The 14,412-nt window shown below is 41.3% G+C and overlaps 1 protein-coding gene and 1 long non-coding RNA gene across 8 annotated transcripts in view; one reads left to right on the top strand and one right to left on the bottom strand.

Annotated features, from left to right (window-relative positions):
- PHACTR1 (phosphatase and actin regulator 1) overlaps positions 1-14,412 on the top strand; it is a 409,041-nt gene that overhangs the window by 96,246 nt on the left and 298,383 nt on the right. For all 7 annotated transcript variants that reach the window (XM_066992303.1, XM_066992302.1, XM_048075528.2 and 4 more), the window contains 2 exons: positions 5,694-5,840; positions 7,323-7,469. In XM_066992303.1, coding sequence (XP_066848404.1) covers positions 5,694-5,840; positions 7,323-7,469 — 294 coding nt within the window. The remainder of the gene's footprint in view (positions 1-5,693; positions 5,841-7,322; positions 7,470-14,412) is intronic.
- Positions 4,719-7,480, bottom strand: LOC136790109 (uncharacterized). The gene is made up of 3 exons (XR_010829377.1): positions 7,350-7,480; positions 5,627-5,741; positions 4,719-4,968 (listed from the first exon to the last, which is right to left on the bottom strand). It is a non-coding gene; the product is annotated as an uncharacterized lncRNA (long non-coding RNA).

Raw genomic sequence — 14,412 nt, 5'->3', positions numbered from 1 at the left:
TAAAGTAATATTTGGATACTCCACCCACTCAAATTTTACAAATAATTCATCCCATAGATTAACATCTCTTCAGAATTATGTTATTTTGCGTGTCTTATTCATGTGATGTTATTAGTTCTTAGACTAATAACATTAAAAATAGCAAATTAATAACAGCAAATGAGCTGTTGTAATCAATTTCTCTCCCTTTAAATCCAAGTAATTGATCAACATCAACCCTGCCCTTATCCTTTTTAAATATTTTCCCCCCTTTGCACATCTTCTGTCATTATTTAGAATTTATGAACAGGCAACGGAGTGCCACGATAAGAGTCTCTGGCTTGCAGAGTCAGGTAGACTAGCTTCAGCGATTGTATAAAAATACCTCATGATGAGTTGCAGCAACTGTGCTTCAGCTACTTCTTGGTCATTTATTTCAATATCCAGTCAGCCAAATTAAAATCGGAATAAATTAGAATCTTCTAATTCTAAGTGGCATATCTAAATAAAACTAGTATTTTTGCGATCCTATTCTTTATACCCCTAAACACAGAAACTGTGGAAATCCTATACGTGGCTTGCACTTGAAAAAAAATATTCTGAACACTAAGTTTAATTTTTTCAACTAAACTAAAAAATAATTTCAAATAGCAAAACCCCTACTTGTCCCTATTTCATAATCACCTAGCTGCTTGCTTGCCCTTTCCTTTCTCTCTCTTTTTCTTTCCTTTCTTTCCTTCTTTCTTTTAATATACATACATATATTCTGTTTTCTTTAGCCTATGCCTTTGGATTCAAAGAAGGAACAAGCACATTTCCTCTGAAATGTACAACAAATGCTAAATAGGCATATTGTGCATAAACTTACCAAATATCAAAAACCAGCATAACAAGCATGTGCATCAAAGTGGATGTCTTTTTGCCCTATGTTCTATTGCTTGCAACCACGTGTCTGAGTACTTTCTTTCAGATTACTGGTTTCCATCAAACTGGTGTCAAAGATCTCAACAGCTTCCCTTTAGAGAGAGACAACAATCCATATGCATGTACTTCTCTGTTTATCCAGGAGACAAAAGCCTATAAATCATTCGTCATAAATACCAAATTATGTCCTCGCCAGTGCTTGCACACGTTCCACTGTTTCCCTCTCCTGCCAGTCAAACCCTATTTCACATCTCTAATCCTTCAAATGTTGTTCTTTATCACTTAAATTTAAAACAAGACAAAAGTGAAGTGGCATTAAATCAGCCCACAAGGTTTTCTTTTTCTGGTAAGCATCCATTTGGACCCACTGTCTGATTGTCTTTAACAAATATTCACAAACTAACAATATTTTAGCACAGTCATGTTCTAGATGCATCAAAACCTACAGGAACCAACACTTTTAAAGGTCATATGTAGCCAAAACCACATTTCTGCGTGCATTATCTACATGTGATGTTATAGTGAGCCCTTTCCACTGAAGCATGAAGGAGGAAAACTGAAAGAGCAGAGGATGCCAGCAGAATGCAGTAAATCAAATAAGACGCTCATACCCTTCTCTAATAAAAATAAGTAGCAAGAAAAAATCCTACTCAGTCAGCAACAGCAGCACTGCAATTAAAATGATTTCAAAGGTATTCTACCAACTTGTTTAAAATTTGCTCTGAGAAATGAGTTTTTGCTCTTTAAGATTTCCGTTGTGAAGCCAATATTCTTTTACAGCTATTTGTGTGCTATCTGAAGTTACTTGTGATTATACACAACAGAAAGACAGCCTTTCCAACACATCTAGGTCTAGGCATCTCCAGCAGAAACATTTTAGCGTTTTGCTTGTAGTAAGATTAAAAACATCAGGTCTCAAGAGGTGGTGGTTTTTTGTTTGTTTGTTTGTTTGTTTTGCCATTCAGAGGTAAGAAACTGTTATGTAAACTAGAGTTTCTAGATGAAGAAATTATTAAGCCCAAAATGACTAGGGTACTTGTATTACCAATAAGATGTTTTAAAAACATTTCAATAAAAGTTGATTGATAAAAGTGGACAAGAAAATCTAGATTAATATTTCATATTTTCTTTAAATAATTTTAAGAGGATGACTTTCCACCTCAGAAAGTTTTCTGATTAAAAATGTCCAAATTTTTTCTAAAAACATTAGTCTTAAAAAAAAAAAAAACTTTTCAAAACATAAAGCTAGTTCTTGGCAATCAAAATTAGTACTAATATTGGTATTAAAATATGTGAAAAAGTATTTTAATGGAAAAAAATGGAAACTACCAATAATTCTTTGCAAACTGTCCCCCATGTTTTCGGTAATTTCAAACAGTATTCAGAAATTGGACCACCTTCAGATGTAACTAAACATATTGAAATTACATGTTTAAAAGGTCTCTAAACACACACTTATAATCCTTCATGTATTTTCCATTCCCCTCTCCCAAATTCATACTTGTGTCATACTTCACTAACATACAGTGTTTTGAGACAACAAATATGATATTATATATAATCAATTGTAATGTCATTACATACATTACAGCATTTCTATTTTTTAATTTCTTTTTCCTCCATTAGCTACCTTTTTTTCTCTTTCTAACAAATACCATGGTATACATGTACATGCTGATTGTAGCATAACCCTATCACATCAGGAACAATGCAAATGGAACAAAACAATTTAACCAAAATGACTAAGTTGTGTTCTGTGCAATGCTAGAATGGCTGTTTGAAATGAGTTTTCAGACACTGCTTTCAAATTCATTTGCAGCATAAGAGGGCCCCTTAGTATGTATCGTAATGTCGTTCCTGTACTCCAGCACCTTCAAGGGGATATTTCCTAGTTTTTCTGAAAAGCCATCTCCTAAAAATGTGTAGCAGACACTGAGCTCATTTGTGGAGAGTACCTCAAGCTAGAAACACTGGTTGGTTGTCAGTGATGGACACAGGGTCATATGGACACAGGGTCATAAGGAAAAGTGTGTACAGGTATATTCATGCCATTCATGTATATTCAGTGTCACCATATGGGTATTTGAATGTGATGAATTATACCTTCCTGTTCCACAGCTGTGAAATAATTGATCTTAGTTTTTTATTGCCAAAAAAACACCAACACATATTAGCTCCCTCTGAAAATTTTCCAATGTGTATTTAAAATTTCCAGCCATTCTTGAAAGCAGTTGATAATATACATAAAGGGGAGATAATCATGGTTGTCAAATTAATATGTAAATAATACTCCAGGAAATATTTTCCAACAACCACCTACCTCTAGTCAAAATGTATACAGGCCAGATCCCAATGTTTTGACCCAAAAGTTAAAAAATTATTTATAAATGACTACAGAAAAGCTCACTCATCTTATGTGTACAATAAATGTGTATGTAATGTGGTGTTTGCAATTTTTTTCTTTTTTTTTTTTTTTTTTCTGAATAGTCTCCTGTGCTGTGATCTAGCCACCCCTGAAGTGCATGGGTGGCCTTTCACTGACTTTAACTACAGCTAGATCATACCAGTTTTAAAGGACAAATCTTTTACATGGTTCTTTTATGAGATGCTTTTTGCAACGTTGACTTCATATACAGAAAAATCTTCCTTTGGTATACATTTGATGAAGCAGTACACAAAATTCTCTCTGGCAGAAATTTTCCATTCTCTTTCATCTTCATTATTGTACGTCCCTGCTACAATGGAGTAATAGTTTACAGTCTAACAGCAGTGTTTACTTTAGCTTAATCTAAATAGCTGACCTCATTAAATTAATTTCAACTCTTGCCCTATGCTTTTACTTCAAATTCAGATGCTGTGTTAGGAGAGAGCAAAAACTTGAAAGAAATCTATTTAAAACCACAAAACAAATAAGTTAGACAAGAAATAACTGCTACCCCCAGCAGCGCAGATTTTCTTGTTTGGTAAACTATGTAACTCTGCAAATTGAAAAATACAGTGTGACAGCTTTTGTTAAATCATATTAATTATATGCTATCTTATCTAACACCTAACTCAGGGTTTAGGCATCTGAAGGCTTCTGATTGACAGATATTATTTGGAACTCTCAAAAACTTTTTAAAGCAAGAATTGCAGTTACAACGCTGCAAAATTTTCTCTTAGTCACCATCAGTCGTGCTCTCCATTCCCAGCAGGAAAATAGAGTTCATTATTAGCTATTTGAAGTGTGGTGGCTTACAAAAGCCCTGAGATAAGGACTTGTGCCAGCTGATGCCCAAACAGTGAGAAATATCCAGGGTTTAGACTCTTCTTAGGGTTGAACACAAAGGCATGCCAGGTCTGATTTTTGGGCACATATGTGTGTGCGTGTGGCAGACCAGAACTGAAAACAACTCTCTGAAAGTCCATGTCATAATAAAAGGATAGCATGTGAGGGTTGGAAATTCTCAAGCCCTAGATTTTTCTGCACCTTCTTATCTAAGGAAGTATAGGCTCTTACAGAGCCTCACAGTAATGTTAATAGACCCACATCAAGGGTAAGGATGGGCTTTCAGCAGAAATTCTCTTTCCAACTCTGTATGGGGTAGAGGGGAGAGCAACATACTGGCAGGGTACTTGTGCATGGTACTCAAGCTTTCGGTGATCAGCCAGATCCCGTCCAGCATTTGTGATAACCTTTTTCTAGTCAGAAAGAGAGTTGAGGTGGATATATTTATAGAGGCTTTTCTGTTTGTGATTTCTAATTTATAGACTCAGTTTCCAAAGCAATCAACAGACACTCATAATTACATTTCACATAAAAAACACCTACATTGAAGGGACTTTATCGAGGCTGTAAGGTCAAGTGCTGAATACTTATGCAATGCCAGAATGAAGGTTCCCTCCACAACATTAATTCAGCCTCAATCCATATGTATTATGGTACAATTTCTAATTGCATGATGACACTGTTATTTTTTACTCTCCTACCACTTGCTTCATCAGTGGGCAGTACTCACTAAATGAGACAATATTAAATATTTTGCTTTCTCCTCCTTGAAGACATGGCCCCAAGCCATTTAGAGCCTGTTGAGAAGATAAAAATATTAATTTGCTCATGGGCTTTTCATTGGTGCTTCACTAAAATATATGAATACTTTACAAATATTAATGAATTTATTAGAAAATACCTACTGAAAGAAAATAATTATTCTCCCCATTTCATAATTAAGACACTAAGACATGGAGTGATCAAGAGCAAAAATTAGCTGTTAATTTTGAGTGCCCAAATTAAGACACCGAGATACTGAGTTTTTGGATAGCTGTTGTACACATCATTTCATGTGTTCCAAGCATAGCTCCCACTAATTTCTGCAAACTAAATGAACACTTAACTACTTCCATTACTCAGACATCACTGTATCAAACACAGTATTCAGAAAAGGAGGGACTGCAGCTATTGACGAGTTGTGAAAAGAGTGATGTAAGATGCAAAACTATCAAACCGTGAAGAGGAAATCCGTGTCAGAAACAGGGGTATTACCTATGTCTTGGGGGGACACAGTGCATCAGTCTTTTCTGCTCTTTGTATTACTTGGTGCAGAACATAAATTCTGCAGCACGTGAGGCAGGGACCTCACAGGAAACAGCCTCATCTACTAAATATTACAGATTCTCATTTCCATTGAACAATTTTCTTTCTCTCTTTTTTTTTTATTATTTTTTATTATTTTTTGTTCCTTACCCTTTTTCCCCTTTTCAATTTCTCTTTTCTCCTTCTATCCTCTTCTTCATTCATTCTTTCTTATCAGCTCGTCGGGCAACTCTTCTCACTGTGCCCACACTGATGTCGGCTTCTTCTGAGGAGGACATAGACCGGAGACCCATTAGAAGACTTCGGTCTAAGAGTGACACTCCATACTTAGAAGAAGCTAGGATATGCTTCAACCTTGACACATGTAAGACCATCCCTTCCCCAAACAGCCTATGCTGGTTTTGCTGGATTTTTTTTTTTTTTTGAGATGCACATGGACTGGATGGTACCTCCTTGCTTGCCAGTAGTATGGTGGTTCACCAGAGGTCCAGGGATGTCACAGCTGTTTTGCTGTGAGCACCTGCATTTCTATTAACATAGGACATTTCCCCCTGCATTAGCTGGGATATGCTAGTAACATCAAAGCAAAGAGGAGGGCTTTGCAAACAAGATCTTATGTCTTATCCACTCTGGTCATCCAGAAACATGAAAGTTCTTGTAAAGTTGTATGAAGGGATTAGTCCTAACAGCAAACTTCAGGTAAACCTAACAGTACAACCATGGAAAAATATCCGGCACACCCCCAAACATCTATCGGTTCAATTGGCAGAAAGGTGGCTGAAAACTGCTGATCTTGCAGGAATGAGCAAGAAAGCTGTCCCCAAAATTCATAATTGTGAATGCCACTATGGCTGCTTGCAGAGTTGCTGAGCCCCTGGCATTCACTGCTCCATTTGATATTGCAGCTGACCAAAACAAAAGATTTCTGAGATACTGACAACTCACTGACCTTAAGTGACTGTGTTCCTGTTTAAGAAAAAAAAAAAATTAAACAGGATGAACTGCTACACTCATTGGAACACATTTTTAAGTGTTTAACACTTTATGTAGCATTTTTTAAAAGTAGCATTTTAAATTATTTCACCTACATTAACATCTAGAGCTTCCATCTGACACTGGTGCCCTAATGGGGCAGGCAGCCTACATCCACATGAAGAGAATTAACATGTTTATCAGAAGCTATTAAATAGAGAAGACGAAGTTGTGTTTAAAAACACACCTGCCCGCACAACTTAAGCACAGAGTGCCCAGCTGAAAGTGAAGGACATTCAAAAAGTGCTGCACAGGGCTCCTCAGCCAGGTTGGTTCTTCAAAATACCAGGACAGATAGGCTATTTCTGCAAACTTCTTGGCCCTTCTGCCTTGCTTCGGGCACTTCGCCTAGGTTAGAAACCCCCGTGATGCCCGCTTAGGGGAGAAAGAGGTGAGGGATGACCCCACAAGCCGCGGCCTCGATATGGTGCCACTTTTGGGGCTCACAGGGCCACAGAGGCTTGGGGGGCACCTGGGGCGGTGGGGGGCAGCTGGGCCAGGCGGGGGTGCTCGGGGGGGGGTTCGGGCAGGGCCGGGGTGTGTCGGGCGGCGGGCGGGGGGGGGGGGGTTGCATGGCTGGCTTCCCCCCGTGGAGGAGCTGTCCTCCCGGGGGCTGGGGGGTCAGCGGCTGGGGCCTCCGCTCCCGTCCGCAGATCCTTGACGGGTTTTCCCTCTCTCTCTCCTCCTCCCTCCCTCCCTCTGCTCCTTTCTCCCTCTCTCCTTCCCCGTCCTCTCCCCCCCCCCACCCCCCCCGCCGCCCCCTCCCCTCCCGGCCCCGCTCCGCTCCCCGCCGCCACCCGCTCGCCCTCGCTAGCTCGCCGGGCCACGCTGCTCACCGTACCCACATTAATGGCGGCATCTTCCGAGGAGGACATCGACCGCAGACCCATCCGCCGCGTCCGCTCCAAGAGCGACACCCCTTACCTCGCCGAGGCCCGCATCTCCTTCAACCTCGAGGCAGGTGAGAGACGGCCAGGGGCTTGGGGACAGGGGGCAGGAGGCACCACCGAGCTCCCCCAGGGTTGCTTCTTCGCACCTGCGTGTGCCCCGAGCCTCAGCCCGCTGCCCTCTGCTGCCCACCTGGGCATCCCCGCAGGGCTTGGGGTCCTGCCCTGCTTGCCCACCCCAGCCTGGCAGCCTCACCTCCACTTCATCCCCTTCACATGGTGAGGTTGGCCCTGGAGGGTGCAGCTGCCTTGGCTGCCCTGGCTCCCCAGGTCTGCCATTGTCTCAGCTGGCTGCAATCCGGTCTGCCTTGTCAGCTGCCTAAATTTCCACATCCACGCTCCCAGGCCTCGGGACTAGCCTCCCTGCCTGGCCTTCCTGTCCCCCTTCTCCACTGGTGCACCTTCCTCTCAGCTGCCTCTTCCTCATGGCGCCTTTGGGATTTCGGCTGTCACCTCCTGTTCATGCCACACGTGGTGACTGTCCTGTGCCTTTCCTGCTAGGCCTGTTGTTTTCCCTCCTTGCCTGACCTTCTCTTCCCTTACGGGCTCTGTCAACAGCAAACTACACCAGAGCTTATTTGCTCTCGAAAACAAAGGAAAAGAAAGTACTTTCTGTTAGGTTTCTGCACCACACCAGACTTCCTCTGTATGGAGGGGCGGGAGTGAGGATCAATAGCCAGGAAGCTATACTGCAGCCTCTCTCCTGTCCCACCAGCAAACAGACCTAACTGTGTAATACCCTGTTGTGCCACCCCCTTCTTCAGCTGAGCCTGCCAGCAGAGAGGGGAAAAGGGCTGCCTCAGAGTTGCTGCTTGCCATGCTGCAGCCTCCCCCACCCCTCCTCCCCCCTTTCAGCCGGCTGAAAGTTGGAGATGATGGAGATGTGTTTTCTCCATTTGGTGATGGAACGGATTCCCCTCCCCCTCCTGTCATCCTTGCTGTAGTTATACCCTTGGTAATGGGTAATACACGGTTTGGTTTTACCAACAACAGAGCAGTTGGCTACGTCGTACAGTGGGTCACTATTTCTTTCTGACCATGGCTTCTTAAAAAAACACCAAGCTGTAGGTAAGTTGGGTGGCATTTTAGGGCACAGGCTGGAGTGTAGGGTCAGGTGCCAGGTTTCAGACCTGAAGAACTGGGAGTGCGAACAGAAAGCAGCACTGCAAGTAAGGCGTAAATCACGTGAGGCTGTGTATGGTTGTTTGATTGCTGAAATAACCCTGAGTTGGCATGTGCTGTCACAGGTAATGTTATGTCATGTAGTTAAAAATAGATAAACCAGTTAAGAGCAAGACACCTTCAGGTCACCTGGTGCTTCACATCTCTATGCTGAGCTGGGCATACTGTTTTTACTACAAGTCCCCGAGGACACGCAAGTCCCTAGGTACCTCTTTCCTGCAATCCACTGGAAAATTTGATAATTACACTTGGCTTCTTCCTGTGCCTCCCCTTTCCCCTGCTAGCTCGAATTTGTCTTTACTTTCAAACCTGGTATTCCTTTAAAAGAAATAATTGAAGAAAGTAGTATTGGCATATCGAGATATATAAGTGAAAAGTGTTTTAAGCAGTGCAAGCGTGTGTTTTCATTAATCCATCTGGCAGTGAGTAGTTTTGAGCTTCAAAAAAAAAATAAATTGCTTAGCAACCAGTACATAGGGAGTGAGCCAAAGCAAGCGAAACATGCCAGCGGTGCCCGCTCCATTCCACAGCTTTTGCTTTCGCTGCTCAGAAAGCCTGAGTTGGTGAATTCTGCCAGGCAGCCGCAGGGTGATTTTTTTTTGCCCCATTTTTGGGGTGTGAACCCCCAATTTTGTCGATTTCCCTGTGGGCGCTGTCCACCACCCGTGGTGCTGAATTGGCACCATCCCGAGCCTGCCGCCATCCCCAAGCATTGGGTTGGCCCCACAGGGCTTCTGCCTCTTCCTCCGCCTGTGCTGGGGAAGGTGGTGGAGACGAAGCAATGCTTTTTCCTCAACCCGCTTGAAAGTAAAGTGACACTCAGGGCACAGGAAATAACCTCTTCCTTTATGTAGTTATTGCTTGCTTTGCTTTTCATGCATCCTGTGTCTATAGCTGGTGCTCGACCATTGCTTACAGAGCTGTGTTTTGTTGTTTTTTTTTCCTACAGCTGCTACAAGTTGGGTTGCATTGCTCCCTCATTGTCTCTTTTCAGGATATGGTCAGGGATGGGACGCAGCACACAGCTGCTTTGCTGTATTGGAACTTATGTTTCATTAATAAAATTGGATACTAAGCAGATGCAGTGAATACTGTCCTTCTACAATCTTAATTACAACCACTGGTTAAGAACTATCAGTTTTTACCTACTTAAGCTGTAAGTTATAATTATACCATTACTGTTAATATCTGTATTGTTGAGCAACTGAGAAATTGTGTACACAGAGTCAATTATGCAGTTTGGGGATAGCACAGATTTGGTCCAGACTGGAAAAAAAAAAAAAAAAAGGTGATTAACAGTGCATATTCTACCAGCCCTTCTCTTTAGAACATACTTACAATTTTGCTTTGGTTGTCCAAAATATTCTGGTTTGTGTCTGTTTCTAAATATTTATCAATTAACTCACAATTATTGCTTACCAGGAGTTAACAAATGCTCTTCAATTACTTGTCCTCAGTATATATTTTTTGCTGTTCTTCCCAAACTGATTAAAAGACAAAGCTGTTTTCCAAACTCAGGGTTATTCTCCCTACTGCTATACATAAACAAATCCTATTAATCTGAGTTATGTGTTTATATCAAGAGGATAATGTTTCTCAAAGGATTTAAATTACCTCTTCTGCCAAAATTAATGTGGCTGCATAACATCATAAAACTATAGACAGATACAAGTTCTTTTTGCATATTTGATAATGAATCAGTCCACATGCAGAAATTAATTTTTTAATTTTCTGAAAGACTTCCTCTGGTGCCACACTAGGGGAATGTAGAATGCTCTCTTACTTTTGGGTGGCCATCTTTTTTTTTCTTTATTTTCTTTTTTTCTTTATTATGGTTAGCAGTCTGGCATGGCTCCATTTCTTAACATCCAAGTCTTTAGCTTTTAGTATGCATCTTCTTAAAACCAGTTTTCTTATTTTCTTTCTAACTTTCTTATTCAGGCACCTAGAAGCTAATCCCAAATTGCTTCTGAAAACTTGGGCCTCCATCTGTGACAACTGTTTATTAGCATAATCTCTCTCCTGGGACTGTGCCATCTAGGAAGCTAATGTGTTTTTACAGGTTTTGACCTATTTATGTTCCTCTTGTTGCAAAATACTATACTCCTATAATGGCAGTGCATGGTAGGTAGCTTTGAAGCTTGATAAATTAGCAGAAGGCATGACTGGTAAGGAAACACAACTCTCACTAAATGATCTAATATGTGTGAGTTTTTCTTCTGCCATCCCCTTTATAGTGTCTGTGGGCTGCAGGGGGGTCTAACACGTTGAGTTGACCTGACCAGGTTTGCTTCTATACACAGATAGATACTCTTACTCCTTCCTAGCTGAAAAAGAGCAAGGTTTGTACTGTACTCCTTTGGGAGTTGATTTTTGCAAACAGACTTATTTTTAAATGGAGCAAGAAGTCATCTGTATCTCAGCTGCCATGGGACCTTCCTGAGATGGTTCAGGGAGGTCACCAAATGCCAGTCTTTGTTTGAGCAAGGTTGGTTGTCCACATAGAATTTAACCTGGGAGTAAAAACCTGGGGAGAAGGAAAGTCAGTGCCTTGGAGAAGGTGTAAGGGCGGAATGACTACAGTAGCTGTGCAAGGGGTCAGCAAACAGGGGACATTCCTTCAGAAGGAATATATTTAGTCTCTGTGCTGTGAAATGAGGGGAGGGGAGCTTTCGAATTTTAACACCCCCCCACCCCAGCCTTAAAAGCATGGGAAAGGGATGCAACTGAACAGAAACCTGTGACCAGAGAGGTGCAGCAGCTGGGCTCTGAAAGTGGGGAGGGAGGTGTCTACAGGAATGGGCCTGAGTACGGTCTTGCAGATGGTGCCAACTGTGGAGCCCTGCTGGCTCAGTCAGCTCTGAGACACGGCACAGGTTTGAAGTATACTGAAGTTTCTCAGAGATCTCACTGAAGTGGCTGGATCCTCCAGTGATCTAAGTCATCTACGGGCTTCAGCTAGGGATCTGTGCCAGACTGTAGAAGTAAACATCTCTGCTTTCCTTCAATGATGAAAGATCTGTTTTATATCTTTGTATGGAGCCACATGTTCTCCTGGAATGCGTTCTGGGAAAGCAAAGATGAGGGGGAAAGGACTGAGGAGCTCAGCAAAATTTTGCCATGTGGAGGGAAGAAACATCTTTGCATCTAGAAAGGCAAGTCAATTCAATGCCATTTACTGTTTTTAAGCAATGATGATTTACTCACGTTGGGGAGGGGAAAAAAACAAGCCCACAGCAGCTTGCTTTAGTGCTGCTGCAAGCAGAATTAATTCACAGGGTGTAAAGAAGGAGGAGGATCCTGGCAGAAACTGCTGAATGGCTAAGACAAATGTTAGTGAGCTGGGAAATGTTCATAGTTGGTTGTTTCTGTGATGCAGGGCTGGTGGGGGAGGGAAGCCAGGACAGGAAGAATGTGGAAGAGTGGCTGTGGATTTAATACGCAGGAATTTGCACAGTCTGAACTGGGCACAAAGTTGAAATCAAAAGCTTCTTCTATTTTCACTGTGCTGGCACCTTTCCCAGTCTTTTAGGGCCATAGCGCTTCTTACAGCCTTCATGGTAGGCTGCCATGTTATTATTTGTATTGCTGTATTCATTCCATTATATAGCTTTAGAGGTGCGCTGAATACTTTTCAGAGGGTAAAACGATGTACGATTTTCTTTTCTAATGAAATGATAATGTCGTGTGTCTTAGCCTCGTACATGTTGATTTATCTAGAAGAATAAAGTACATTTCTCTGCAGTGATCAAAGAGCACGTTGTGTACTTGGTTTTGTCACTGTGTGAAGCAAGAAAGGGTATTTATACAGCCCACTGAGGTGGGTAAAGTCTTAAAAATGGGAAATCAAAATGAAATGACTGGATTTTCTGCAGGAAATCTCCATCCCATCCATTTGTATTTTTTTCTAAAAACCCATCATTCGATTAAAAAAATCTGTTTCTGAATTTGCCTGTGGTCATCCTTACATAGGATTTAGTACACTAACCCAATTAATCGTCCCTGTAGTCGTATTAAATGTTAGGGAGTTGTGCTTTTTTTTGTTCCTGTTTATCCAATGTATGTTTGTGTATAACTACAAGAAAGCTTTCTGCATGGTTTCATGATTAGAATATCTAATCCTTGAAGTGATACAAAAACCAATTAGACTACTTTGGATTCATAGAACTAACAGATTAGAGATGATGTTGAAGTGGTAATCTGAAAGGCATATTTGTATTTTTAAAAATACTTCCAAATTATAGTGGGTTTATGATTTCAGGTAGAAAAGGCTGGGCCCAGGAGAACAGGGGAGAAACATGCAATAGTAGGCTTTCTAATGGGTGTGGGATGATTTATTTCTTTCTGGAGGAGGATTAGTAAAAATGCATGCTTGGAAAGATTCCACCTTTTTCTCTGCTCTAATCACTCCCTCAGGTTATTGTCATGGAGATCCTCTTGTACATATGAAGCCAAATCATTGGTTTTGTCAAAGCATTTCTGAATACCTGTATAAAAGGATCTGAACATCTGGCCTCTTTTCTCATTAGGCTTTGCATTACCAAAACTTGCATCTGCCCTTTAGATCAATGGAATTCTGACCATTAGCTTTAAAGCTGCTTATGTTGCAGTATAGCTAAAAACCAAATTTCTACCCACCCCTTGTTTTATGTCTGCCTTCCAAACCCAGGAAAAAAGGGCACACACCAGTGAAAACAAGCCTCTAAACTGTGCTCCATGCGTTGTATGACAAGAGTATGCCAATTGAGATAAAAGGCCCTTTCTGGGGCTAAGTGCAGTTGCTGAAAATGCCTTAAGATCAACATCCTATGTGACAGGTAAATGTTCTGTTTTAAGGTCATAACAGCAACTGATACTCCTTTCTCTTGTACTTGACTTTGGAGACCTTTGGCTTAAGAAATATGGCCCTAAATTCTTAAAGGAGTGCCAGATGGGAATAAGTTTAAAGGTACTCGAAGTCATGTAAAGGGGAGAGGTGCCCGTGCTTTACCAGCCATCATCACACCAAGAAGTGTTAATGCTGTAGTTAAGAAACACAATTGGGGACAATTTGAAGGGAGAGGCAGAGTTAGTCAAAGTGAAGGAGCTGGCAAGAAGAAAAATCTACAACATCCATTTCTCAGAGTGCTGGATAAGGTGGTGAAATCAGCTAAAAAATACCGTCTACATTTTATCAATTCTTGCAGCACTTGCACATGTGCATCAGCTTTCTGTGTCAAGGAGGCAGCTCACACCAGTGCAGTCAACAACACTGACATTGCCATGGAACAACTCTGACAGGAGGTAGAAGGAAGGTGTATGTTTGCTTGTGGATCAGGATGTGCAGACCTGGTGCCTTTTACTGCTGTCTGCATTATGTACTGTTTTATGACTGCTGGAGTGCTTTGTTGGTAACCTTCATGAAAATTGATGTAACAATTTGCTGAAGTAAGAAGTTCTCTATTTGCCTTTTGCTTGATGAGCTTGTTGGGTTAACGTAGCCAAATGTATTCCTGCAAGGTGGGAGACTGCAAAATCCTTTAATATTTCTTGTTTCATCAGGAGCCATGGTTTTCTTCTTGAAACTAGGACTTTAAGGAAAACACCTCTTCTAAAACTTCAGATAAAATTGTCAGAACTAGCAACCCTATTCAGAATTATTAGCTGTAAAATCTAGTAAAAATGAAAAGGCCTAATTCCCAGTAACAGGTATAATTAGCTCTAATGCTTAATTACTCTGAGTCAACTAATTGGTTTCATCGGGACTACTGACAGTAATACAGCTAGGTATGTAAG

Source organism: Anser cygnoides, chromosome 2, assembly GCF_040182565.1.
Source record: "Anser cygnoides isolate HZ-2024a breed goose chromosome 2, Taihu_goose_T2T_genome, whole genome shotgun sequence".
NCBI lineage: Eukaryota > Metazoa > Chordata > Aves > Anseriformes > Anatidae > Anser > Anser cygnoides.
The sequence above is the reverse complement of the archived record's forward strand: the minus strand, read 5'-3'. Positions and strand labels throughout refer to the sequence as shown.